Source organism: Sprattus sprattus (genome assembly GCF_963457725.1).
Source record: "Sprattus sprattus genome assembly, chromosome: 5".
NCBI classification, from domain to species: domain Eukaryota; kingdom Metazoa; phylum Chordata; class Actinopteri; order Clupeiformes; family Clupeidae; genus Sprattus; species Sprattus sprattus.
The window spans coordinates 20,200,361-20,212,971 of NC_137924.1; the positions used below are offsets into that span (position 1 = coordinate 20,200,361).

At 47.0% G+C, this 12,611-nt stretch overlaps 1 protein-coding gene across 5 annotated transcripts in view; it reads left to right on the forward strand.

Annotated features, from left to right (window-relative positions):
* Positions 1 to 11,634, forward strand: part of LOC308365124 (R3H domain-containing protein 1-like) — a 37,586-nt gene extending 25,952 nt beyond the window's left edge. For 3 of the 5 annotated variants that reach the window (XM_080838461.1, XM_080838465.1, XM_080838464.1), the window contains 12 exons: positions 609 to 751; positions 1,731 to 1,856; positions 2,688 to 3,008; positions 3,335 to 3,467; positions 5,938 to 6,095; positions 6,194 to 6,345; positions 7,263 to 7,366; positions 9,833 to 10,008; positions 10,279 to 10,423; positions 10,645 to 10,742; positions 11,021 to 11,105; positions 11,226 to 11,634. In XM_080838461.1, coding sequence (XP_080694587.1) covers positions 609 to 751; positions 1,731 to 1,856; positions 2,688 to 3,008; positions 3,335 to 3,467; positions 5,938 to 6,095; positions 6,194 to 6,345; positions 7,263 to 7,366; positions 9,833 to 10,008; positions 10,279 to 10,423; positions 10,645 to 10,742; positions 11,021 to 11,105; positions 11,226 to 11,308 — 1,724 coding nt within the window. In that variant the 3' untranslated portion in view covers positions 11,309 to 11,634. The remainder of the gene's footprint in view (positions 1 to 608; positions 752 to 1,730; positions 1,857 to 2,687; positions 3,009 to 3,334; positions 3,468 to 5,937; positions 6,096 to 6,193; positions 6,346 to 7,262; positions 7,367 to 9,832; positions 10,009 to 10,278; positions 10,424 to 10,644; positions 10,743 to 11,020; positions 11,106 to 11,225) is intronic. The other 2 variants (XM_080838462.1, XM_080838463.1) reach the window with 2 other exon arrangements.
* Positions 11,635 to 12,611: the final 977 nt, after the last annotated feature.

The window sequence follows — 12,611 nt, forward strand, 5'->3', positions numbered from 1 at the left end:
CACTTCTTGCCCTCTTCACAGGGGGATGAACTACAGCACTCTTGAGTCCATATTGATTAGGACAGAACTACTGCCTCTCTTACTGCTTGCTGAAATGTGTTACATAATACACTCGACAACATGACAAACTATGCTGCTACTTGGTAACTTTTTAACCCTATTAAAAAATAAAAGGTGATTTGAAATGCATGAAATAACCGATACAACTGGAAGTACACCCACTGAGAATATAGTGAAGTGCTCTCCACCAAAGAGATTTAGGTTGTGTTTTATGTCTTGCTTGTTAGTGAGCTCTTCACATTGCCTGCTGTTGCCCTAAAGTCAGTTGTGTGCTACTGTGTGTGGGCTGGAGTCCAGTGTCTTGTTCTCTCCTTCCTCCATAGATCAGACAGTCATAATAAAAGCTTTTCAATCATTGCCTCAGACTTGAACCATGCCTTGCGGACATTGCAGAGTGAAAGTAAAGTTTTCTATACCAACAGGAACCTTCAGAGATTTATTCTTTTGTGGACCGTATGAATATTTTTTTCCATTGACTGTTTTGTATGAGTCATCAGCATGCAAGTCTTATTTTGAGCGTGTCTCTGTCTCTCTGTCCGTCCCTACAGGCCAGCCCTTTGTGAATGCAGAGGGCAGCGCTCTGCTCTACGGCCCCACCCTGGGCACTCAGCCTGGCAGGGCCCAGCAGCCCTCCCTCTCCCACCCGCCTCCCCCTGCACCGCCTGGCCCTGCCAACCACGTCATGTCCCAGGTCTGTACTCAAAGGGTCTAGACTTTAAGGTCGGCAAGGCTACTGGATACTGTCCTCAGGCTTAAAAAGACAAGCTGAATCCCACTGGGGAAATAGGCTTAGTTTTAGATCAGTTTATGACTACACCAAGAACTGCTAAAACTAGCTGAAAGAAAAATAAGAAGACATTTTATTTAGGTATTGGGGTGTAAACATCAAGACACTCCATACTGCAGTAGTAAGTCAGAAGGATGGTAAGAGAGATGCCCCCCCCCCCCCCCCCCCCCCCCGTGAACTTCAGACATCTCCTCGCAGCCTGAAGGAGATTAAACTTTGCTAGAGCTCCAGAGGAATGCAATTTCTGGCCCAGTCACCGCTTAATGAGTTTGTGGATCCCTTAGTGTGGTCCCACCACTGGCCAATCCTTAATTGTATACAGTGCTGCTGATCAGCAAATTAAACCCCAGCACAGCCATTAGAAGTCCTCACGGCGCTCCCCTCACAAGGGCCCAGGAGCCGTAATGAAAGGGCTACATGTGAAATTGATTTGACCCTCGCTGGTCACAGGAAATGAGACTCGGGTACTTTTTCCTTCTGGGATGGAGTGTGTGTGAAGACATGATACTAATTCTGATGACTGTGGTGAAATGGCTGCATGGGATCATGTTAATGAGTTCAGCTCTTGAGGGTGCTATATGGATATTTTGTATTAAGAACGTGAAAAAAAAAGTACAAAGTCTGATAATGATAGTTTCCTCCGTACATTCCACTGTTCATTCTGTGATTCCTGTTTTTCTTTTTTTTAAGGGCTTTTATTAAACTCTTTCTGTGTGCCTGAAGTGTTTCCTTTTCTGCCTCTCCGTCTTCGTGCCCCTTTACTTTTCCATCTTACAGAAAAGAGCACTCTCTCTGCCTCTGACAGGAGGCTCTCTTTGACGTCCTCAGCTGGTGTCTCCATCTCTGGTCTAACCTCCTTCCCTCCCTCTGTCCTGTCCTTCAGTCTGCTCCTCCTCCGCCTGTCCGGCCCCTGCAGATGGCCGCGCCGCCGTCCGTTCAGCCTGTCCACTACCTGGCCTCTTACCCGCCTCCGCTCCTCTCCGCCTCTCCTAACCAGCACTACACTGTGGTACTTCCTCTCTCTCTCTCTCTCTCTCCATCTCTTTCTCTTCGTGGTGACTCTTTTTCCTCTTCTCTGTTTGTCACTTTTCTTCTACTCTCCTTTTGGTTTTCCTGTGCATGTCATTTTATTAACAATCTCCAGCTTGCTCCAGGAAATGCTCTCAGTTGGTCTCCTCTATTTTATATATATTTGTACTGTCTCCCATATTGTCCCATATTGTGTGTGTATTGTGTGTGTGTGTGGATACATGGATACATAATATACACATACAGTATATATTCCTTTAGTTTAGTCCTAAAACTCCAGACAGCCAAGTGTGTGATGGATGCCAGCAGCTTAAGTTCAAACCTTGTAAGGCCATTTCATGGAGACTCCATGATGGATGGGTCTAGCTACTTAAAAATAGAGAAGCTGTCGGGCAGAACAAATGGTGCCGAGTTGCCTCCTTTAATGTGCTCATTGCTCTTCAGTTCATCTTGCATTCACTAGGACATTTTTTCTCATCAGCACCCCAGTCCTGTCTTGACTTCATAGTGGCTTCTAAATGCTCAGCCATGCATGGCTCTTACCATTAGCATATTTTTGGGGGGTAGTTTCGTCTGTTCCCACACAATGAAAAATTTGGCTTGAGTATTGAGCACTTTTTTTGTGTCTTTAGTCACTTAAACTTTCATTGTATATACAGTTGATGTTTTCAACTCCCACTGAAGACCGAAATATTGTTTTCTTTTCTGTTAAGATTCATAACGTTTTTTTGATATATTTGTCATGTTTGTGCCATGCCTTACCAAAACCATAATTTCTTTCTCATGAAACGTATTGCCTTTGAACTTGAAGCCACCGCTCACGCATGCTCTGATGGCTGTCCATCCTCTGCGCTTCCACCAGCAAGAGAACCTGGGAGCTCAGTTCAGCCACATGAGCCTGGCACACCACCAGCCGCTGGGCGACGGCCGCGACGCGCACCCCCATACTGCCATGTACCCCTCGTCCCTCATGCTGCAGGGCTCCCCGCAGCAGCCGGGCTACATGGTGACACAAGCAGGGCCCCCTGGAGTGGCCCCCGCGGCCTACCCTGCCCAGGGCCCCGGGCCCCTCACCCAGCCCCTGCTGCCCCAGCAGCAGCAGCAGCAGCCCCAGCAGGGCTACATGCAGCAGGTGGGGATGTGCTTCATAGAAGTGTCTGTTTCATTCTCCCCAGCCAGTGGTGAGGCGGTAACACCCTGCTATAGGATGGCTAGATGTTGTACAGTATATACCATATAGCTGTTAGTATACCGTATAAACCATACAGTATATGTTGAGTATGTAAGGTGTAGGGTTATCATTTTACAGAAAAGAAAACATATTATAACGCACTAAATGTTATAGTGGTGGTGCCTACCTGGCCACAGAGGAGTTGGTGTGAATAATAATAATAATAATAATGAAGATGATAATGATGATGATGGTGGTAATATTGATATTAATATTGTTCTGTGTAGATGGCCTCGTGCTACTGTGCTCCGGCCCAGTACCCCCTCTCCAGCCAGCAGTACCGGCCTGTGGGCAACATGCAGTACAGCAGCCCTCAGAACCAGCCAATGGCCGCCGCACCCCCACCCACCCAGCAGCCAGGTAAACACATCTGAGGAGAGGAGAACAACACTAAACCCTCCCTCTGCTTAACTCTGCTCCGCTCAACTCAACTCAACTCAGCAGAGTGCTCTGTAGAAGCCTGACTCGGCTGTTTCTCAGACGTCCCTCCTGGATTCGTGGGAGCAACCGTTTATTGCCTCTTGATTGAAGTGAAGCGTTTAGTCTGAAAGCCCTCTCTTGCCTCCTTCTGTGGTTAAATGTGTTGTTATTGTAGAAGCTATTCACACAGTTCTGCAGGGGAGAAAAGACATATACCCCCCTCCTCTGCTCTCTTGCTCTCGCTCTCTCTCATTATTTCTTCCAGCCTCTCTCTGCTTCCTCTCTAAATGTGTCCCTTCCCTCTCTTTGTCTACCTCTTTTCCCCATTCTCTGTCTCTCTTTTTCGCTCTTATTCATCATCTGTCCCTCTCTCTCTCTCTGCACCATGTTTCTCTCTCGTCCTCTGCTGCTGTGTTGAGCACACAATGCGCTCATCAGAGCCAGATGCAGAGCACAGTGCTGTTCTGCGTCAGGCTCCCTGATGGAAGAGCAGCAGGGGCTGGGGGATGATTACAGCGGCGGGGGCAACCCAGCGTGGGCTCGGACATTGTATGCCTCTCCCACCCTTTAACACACTCAATAAACATTTCTAATCAAGCACACTATTAGCATCGAGGTCCCCCCCCCCCCCCCCCCCCCCACTGTAAGAACAGATGTTTAGGCTAAACACTTTTTCTTTTTCCCCTCTGTGTGAAAGTCGGCCCCATTTATCGCCAGTGAGCAAGCACCATTTTGTGCTTTTGTGCCGGTAGGCCATTTTGTGTGATTTGTTCATAGAGCCTTATAAAAGGTGAGTCAAGGGAATACAGGCCTGGGGGAAAAAAGCTGGTTGGAAATGTCCTCCTGATGTGAAGTGAGGTGGACAGGATGACCGCTGTATGAGTCCCCTGGGATGGCGGGAGGCGTGACGTGACGCCCAGGTCTTCTCAGAGAGGCTGAATGCGGGGCCGGGACACTGTCTGAGAGGCTCTACGATTCTCACAGTGAACCGGTCTCTTTTACAGCCCCTCACTCCTCGTCCGGCGGCACGACAGGACGCTCCGTCTGAGTGTCTAGGATGAGTATTAGAGCCATCGCAACGGTCAGAGATGGACCAGTCTAGTGGAACCTGTGTGAACTTGTTGCGTGACACACCTCACTCGAAACTTATTGTTAGCAATGCGGTGTCCAGATTCATACCTACAGGTGTTTGATCAATGCCTAGGTGAATCTTCCACACAGTTCCAGCAACCTGTGAAAGCTCCTTCTCTCCCCTTTCCTTGTTGTCAAGTCTCCACTGGCTTTTGTAAGAGTATAAACTGAAGGAAATGCTCTTTGTTGCTATAACTGTGTAATGAACATAAACAAACAAACAAACATAATTTACATGACGAAGTTCACATCTACACAATTTTACATTTGTCAAATAAAAATGCATGACTGGTTCATGGTGGCCCAGTAGAACTGATAGTCAAGCACTACCAAATATAAAGTCATTTTTGTAGTAAATGTCTGCTGTTATTATTAATGCAGTTAAGCACATGTAAAACTCACAACACGATATGAGGCCTAGATTTGTTTCCTTGCTCTTGCCCAGTGTCACCTTTTTCCACTGCGCACACCAGGCCTCTCTCCTCCACCTCCTGCCCGCTCACACCAGGCCTCTCTCCTCCACCTCCTGCCCGCTCACACCAGGCCTCTCTCCTCCACCTCCTGCCTGCTCACACCAGGCCTCTCTCCTCCACCTCCTGCCCGCTCACACCAGGCCTCTCTCCTCCACCTCCTGCCCGCACACACCAGGCCTCTCTCCTCCACCTCCTGCCCGCACAAACCAGGCCTCTCTCTCCTCCACCTCCTGCCTGCGCCTCCTCCGTGCGCTCGGCCAGCCCCAACCCAAAGTGTTTCATATTATATTCCCTTCATGCTCGAATTGTCAGAGGAGGTGAGAGAATTGGGCTAAAAATAGTTTGCTTCCGTCACTCTCCCTCCCTCCCTCCTCCCCTCCTCCTCTTCTCCTCTCCCACCCGCCACGGGCCATCCATTCCTTTTGTCCCACTTCTTTTTCTCATCTGGGATGAATTGATTGCTGTCGCTCTGGCCAAAAGCCAGGAGAAATTGAAAATTGCCCAGCCTCTCAGCACTCGGCCCTCAGCCACCTCTGCTGCTCCGGCCGCTCTCCCGCGCAGTGCCCGCAGGGCAGCCCTGCTTTCATCACGGCCTCGCCACACTGCTGCCAACCTCGCCACACTGCTGGATGGATTTTGTTATTTATCTTGGGAATTAAAGTGGAAATTTGAGTTTGATGCATGTGAACATGATGGCTAGTTTTTTGAAGATAAGCCAACTGAAAATTGTACTGGGCGGGGGGTGTATGTGTGTGCACCATTTTCATATTTATGTAAACAAAACCCACATAATTGTGTTTCTGTAGGTTATCAAACTGTGATGCCAAATCAACCGCAGAGCTACCAGAACATGGTCGGGGTGCAGCAGCCTCAGAGCCAGAGCCTGGTCAGTGGCCAGCACAGCAATATGGGAACCCAAATGCAAGGCATGATGGTCCAGTATCCCTCCATGCCATCTTATCAGGTGCATACTCCGTGAAAAAACTCGACCCATCAGCTCTTCTGCAATAGTGTTTGAGGCTTGTGTGGAGTTCTGACCTCTGTGTGTATTCACCCTACCAGGTATCTCTTCCTCAAGGCTCTCAGAGCGTGGGCCAGCAGCCCTATCAACAGCAGATCATCATGCCCAACCAGTCCTGCCAGGGTCCCATGCCTGCCACAGGGGTTCAGGTCTACTACAGCGTTATCCCACCAAGCCAACAGGGCACCATTAGGTACGTACAGAGGACAAGATAAAGAAGGCCACCCTTCTTTGCTGTTAGAGCAGAATGTAAGACCTCAGGAGCATCTCGGCCGCGCTTGTTAAAAATATCCATCTTTCATCTCAAAGCAGGTCAGTATTGCCATGGCGCCTCTAGCTGGGGCACCACGGCCCAAATAAGGAAGAGGTCACTTTCACATGTTTTTTTTTTTCTTCATTTTCTCCCCCCACCTCCTCCCTCCCAAGCGGCATTGACTTTAGTAGGCCATGCTCAAGATGATTTATATGGCCAGATATCCAGTGAGTCTTAATATAACAGTGCTGGTCCCACAAGGGCCGCTCGCTGTCTCCACATCATCTGTCATAGGAGCTGCGCCGCAGAAGGGAGGGAGGGAGGGAGGGAAGGAGGGGTGTGTGTGTGTGTGTGTGTGTGTGTGTGTGTGTGTGTGTGTGTGTGTGTGTGTGTGTGTGTGTGGTTTGTCAAGCGGGTGCAGAACCCGTTTTTGGCACACCGCCTGTAAGCCTTGCCTGCCACTGCACCGGCGGCCTCACGCGGGCCCTTATTAAACGCCAAGGTAGGCACTGTTGGTCTCCAGGTGTTAGTGTAAGCCATGGAGACAGGTGACCGGTTTGGCTGTTAATTGGATTATGATTTAGTGGAGAATAAAAAATCTGTTCAAAGTGATTTTTGTCTTTTTTTTCTTTTTGTTTTAACAGGATTTTTTTTCTGCTTTCAATTGCCCACTGCACAGTATTGATCTCTTTGTATAGTCAGTATTTTGTCATTTTTTTTTTTCCTTGAAAAAGAGTGGGAGAATTTGGACATGCATGGAAAAATGAAACCAGACATGCTTAAAGCATCTGTGTCTCTCGTGTGTGTGTGTGTGTGTGTGTGTGTGTGTGTGTGTGTGTGTGTGTCTCTCTCCACAGCTCCTCTGTGGGGTTTTTGCCTCCTCCAGGAACAGAGCAGATGCCTTTCCCTCGCACGTCGTCCCCCTGCAGCTCTCAGCAGATCCCTGCCCAGCAGTGTTCAGGTATGCCAGGCCAAATCAGGTCACTGCTAGAATCTGCATTCAGACCACAGAGAGCTTCTACCTCAGCTGTCTTTTTAATATTCAGAATGCCTATAGATGTGTTTGAAGGCATGTTGCACTCACCTCATACATTTCAGTAGTGTTAACCCAAACCATAACCATTTTTTGGAGTGAACCCTGGATCCCTCCTGCATGGCCTCTTCATGATACCTTATTGATATATCATTGGACGTGATTGGCAACTCGATGGCAACTTTGCTAATTTTTCATGACATTTTTTATGCTTGAGAAGCAATACCTTGTCTCTTAAAAACAAGTTCCATTCTGAAAAATAAATATTAAAAATGATATTAGAAAAAATAAAAATATATTTCTTTTGAAATAACACCCATATAGCATACGTCTGAATTCCTTCTCAGTTTGTTTTGTTTTCCTCCACCTTGTCATCCTTAATCCCCTCACCGTCTCCACACAATACATCTTCCCCACTAAGCACAGTCCCCCCCCCCCAAAACACACACACACACACACTCCACTCCACCTCCGCTGATTTACTCAGGGGGATGAGCCCAAGCACAGGAGGTGCAGAGAGGGATGACTTCCTCTTACGTTTCCTTCACAAATCAAAATAGATCGATACGATTCAATCTGTGAAATGAGAACGAACCAAAACCAAGTCTTGCGGCAACAAGAAGAGCAAATAGCAGTCACCGGAGACACTTTGAAGAGCCCCGGTGGCTCACGCCCTCTCGCTCGCTCCCCCAGCCTCCATTCAATAAGGCTGCAAGGTGCTAATTAAAATTACACTCTCCAGTCTCAACGATCCAATTATTGGCCAGATGCGGGGCTGGTAATTAAAAAGTAATTCCTTGTGCTGCTTTGTTCCCAGTTATGGCGATCTTCCTGGGAAAAAAAGAGGGCCTTCATGGGTCCTCAGATTCTAATTTGCCGTTATGTGTGTCCTCGGTTAATGTGAATCGCCTCTCGCGGCCCGTCCCTCTGATCATCAGGCGTCTCAGCGAAGCTCCTCTGTTTTGCTCTCCTTTAATAACTAATTAAAAGAGGAGACAAAAGTGGCCTTTCAAATCCTGAAATGAGATTCTCCTCCAACCCTCCACCCCCCAACCTTCTGGAGTCAGTGGCCGAAATGTTTTAATTTCATGCTGGGATTATCATTTTCACCGCCTCAGCCAACACACACACACACAGACCACATAGACCCATGCACACACACTGACACGCACACACACGCACAGGATGATAATGAATCCTCCAGACTCCTGCTTAGTCCTTGTGTGGTCTTTATTTTGATGAAACTACAATCGCAGAACAATTTAAGTGTTATTAAACCATACTAAAGGTGTCCATTATGGCACATCAGCATTATAACGTTGCACTGAAATCTGGCGCATCATTTTAATTTTACAGTTTCAGACAATGACTAAATGAAAATATTCATGTATATTATAAAATACATTTTAAGGGTATCAGATCAATTTAGTTATACAAACAGGTTTAGTTAAAACAAAAGGTTTATTTTAAGTCTCAAATAGATTATCATTCTAACCAGAACACTTATCCAGACAGGGGTTAAACCCCAATTAATGAGCACTTTTATTTGTGGATATTTGACATGCCGTTAGTAACTGCAGTATGACTCGGAGACCTTCTTGTCAAACAGAGGCTTAGCTGCCAACACTTCAGAAATTGTCAGCCTCAGTTAATGAATTGACGCTCAAGTGTGAACATTTTATATGAGACCTCGCCTCTACCCTGTTCTGAAAGCACTTCAGCGTGTCTATGCTGTTACGAGTACTAACAATGAAGCTCCGTTGAATTATTAAATTTGATTGCTATTGCCATTGTGTTCCATGCAGCTTTTCAAGTGAAATCTTATAATTAGATGACTGTGAATCCTAAAACGCTAGATAAATGTTATACGATTGTGCCTCAGTAGAGAGAGCTAGTTAAGCACGCATGAAATAATGGCAAGGACATTTCTAATTCCTAGTCCAACCCTCATCTCATAATGGTTTGTTATGCCCAGCTGCACCATCACTGGCCTTGCAGTGGCAGTGCAGTAACCTTTAGGTGGTGCATGGGCATAATTTGCTTGGCTGTCCGCACCTGAGAAGTTGTGGATACAAGCCATGCTGTTTGCCCCTTGCTGCTGGAGCTTTCATGGCTGCTTGTCCTTTGGTACTTTTTCCCTAGATTTTAACCAAAGATATTTATTAGTTGAAATATAACCCCTATTTTGACATCTCTGTTGTCTCTTCATTTTATGGTGTGGCCCATGAGCCAGGGTCGTAACAGGTTCCACAGTGCATTACAGTTTTTGTAATTCTGAATTTGGATATAATCAAGTCTTGAATCCTCATACATCTTCTATAAATGGCCTGTACTCATACATGGGTATTTGCTTTTAGCCTAAAATCTGACCCTTTACGTTGGTGTTGTGCCCAGGTGTGCCGCATCCTCCGCCCCCGGGCAGTGGGATGGTGATGATGCAGCTGACCATGCCCCATAGCCAGCAGCCGAAGGCACACTCCCCTCCCCAGTGGAAGAACAACAAGTACTTCAGCCTGGACCACCATAGGAACCACAAGACCACAGACCTCTCCAGCCTGGACACCTCGCAGGTGGGCCTTCACTACCCACTGATGGTGCTTCCTCACCTGCACGGGAACCATCCACAGTCTGCTGCGCTCATGTCTCGTGCTTTATTGTTGCATAGTGTGACAAATTGACTAGATGTTTCCATAGATGCACTAACTGCTCTGACGTTAGGACAAACTTAGTTTGATCAGAAGAGCTGTGACTCTTCAAAATATTAGAGCCATGTTCCAGAAGAAGCCAAGATGCACGCTGTCTCATACTGACATGTTCTTCCTCCTGCTCTCCCCCAACAGAGTAGCCCTCAGCTGGGCAGTCCCTCCTCCTCTCCCTCCCAGTCCCCTGGCCCAGCCCACCTAACCAACATGAAAGGCATACGCCCAGGCATCCCCACCTTTCCCATCATGCAGCAGTTTTCAAGACCCTTTGGTCCAGGTCAAGGTAGGTGTTGTCCAAGGAAGTAGGGGCCTTAACCAGTGTTTATCTCAAATAAACAGATACCAAATTCGCGGTATACTTGTAACAAAAAAATGCATAAATACTCCCTTAACGAAAATGCATCAAGCCTCTGTAGTAGTAGCTCTGTAAAGCAGTCTGCAGTGATTCTACTGACCTGGCCATAAGGATGTATCCTGAGATCTTGATTGTTTCTCTCATCCCAGCTGACCCCAGGTATCCCCTGCTTAGTCAGCCCCTCCAGTATAACCCTCAAGTCCGTCCTCCTCTACTCCACGCTCCACCTGTCATGTCCAACCACCAGGTGAGGCTACCTAGAGCTGTAGTCCTACAGTGTGGCTGCAGCATGGGCATTGTTTATATTTATATTGTTTATTGTTTGTTTCTAAGTACAGCTTTTGTAGTGCGAGTCATTTTGTATAGTTGCAGGGAATAGTACAGACTTATTTGGCTTTCATCCATCAGTTAGGATCTGGACCAGAAATAGAAGTGTGCTATATGGTAGTCATGCATACTTACTTAGTCATTTTGGGTTGTAGAGACCTTGAGGATTTGAGCTGAGGACTTTGTCTTCTGTTGCAGGGGCCTGGAGGGATAAGGCAAGGAGGACGGGGGCGGAAGCAGCCAAGGAAAGCGCTTTCCACAGATCTCAGTGTAGGTGAAACAGGTAATGGTGATGGTTTTGTCCTTGACAGTCTTCTAGCACACCTGTCATAGTCTGTGAACATATGTTTTTCAGCTGTGGTTGTTAAAATTGATCTCTTTATATGTTATGTGTATTTGACAGTAAACGAACGAGTCCTGGAGGTGACGAACTTGCCGGCAGGCATAGGCAGGACGCAGGCAGACCCGATGTTCAGGGAGCTGTGACCTGACACTTCTGACATGGGCAGACAGGCAGTTGGGACTGGCCCTCTAAGTCCCATCGGGGGGGGGCTCTGGCGGCCAGCACAGTGAGCCAGACATCGCAGCCATGGCCACCTCTGAAGCAGTCGGGGCCACCTGTCGCTCCAGACAGGTGGCACAGAGGGGCACTGTCTCACCATGCCAACCCGTGTCCTTACATACTGGCTCTGAGCATAGGACACGGCAAGCCTCCTGACCTTCATGCAGGCCAGCTTCCCAATGAGAGGGACTTCAGTACCCTTCAAAAACAACAACAACAACAACACCCACATACAGCCGCGGAAAAAATTAAGAGACCACTTCAAAATTATCAGTTTCTCTGGTTTTACTATTTATTGGTATGTGTTAAAGTAAAATGTACATTTTTGTTTTATTCTATAACCTACTGGCAACATTCCTACCAAATTTCAAATAAAAATATTGTCATTTAGATCATTTATTTGCAGAAAAATGACAATTGGTCAAAATAGCAAAAAAGATGCAGTGTCTTCAGATCTCGAATAATGCAAAGAAAACAAGCTCATATTCATTTTTAAACTACACAATACTAATGCTTACACTTAGGAAGAGTTCAGAAATCAATATTTGGTGGAATAACCTTGATTTAAAATCACAACTTTCATGTGTCTTGGCATGCTCTCCACCAGTCTTTCACATTGCCGTTGGGTGACTTTATGCTACTCCTGGTGCAAGAATTCAAGCAGCTTGGCTTCTTTTCATGGCTTGTGACCATCCATCTTCCTCTTGATCACATTTCAGAGGTTTTTTATGGGATTCAGGTCTCGAAATTGGGCTGGCCATGACAGGGTCCTGATCTGGTGGTACTCCATCCACACCTTTACTGGCCTGGCTGTGTGGCATGGAGCATTGCCCTGCTGGAAAAAACACTTCTCAGAGTTGGGGAACATTGTCAGAGCAAAAGGAAGCAAGTTTTTCTTCCGGGACAACGTTGTACTTTGCCTGGCTGAGGTTTGTAAAAGACCATAAGGATTGAAAAAGCGGACTGGAGGTTCTTCTAAGTTCGTCTTCTCTGATGAGTCTGATTTCACAGTAGGTGCAAGACTCTCTGGCTTATAGGCCTCTCCAGGTCTCCGTCTAACCATCAGACGACCATGTGTTGGGCAAAGCTGAAAATTGGACTCATCAGAGAAGACGAACTAGAAGACCCTCCAGTCCGCTTTTTTCAATCCTTATGGTCTTTTACAAACCTCAGCCAGGCAAAGTACAACGTTGTCCCGGAAGAAAAACTTGCTTCCTTTTGCTCTGA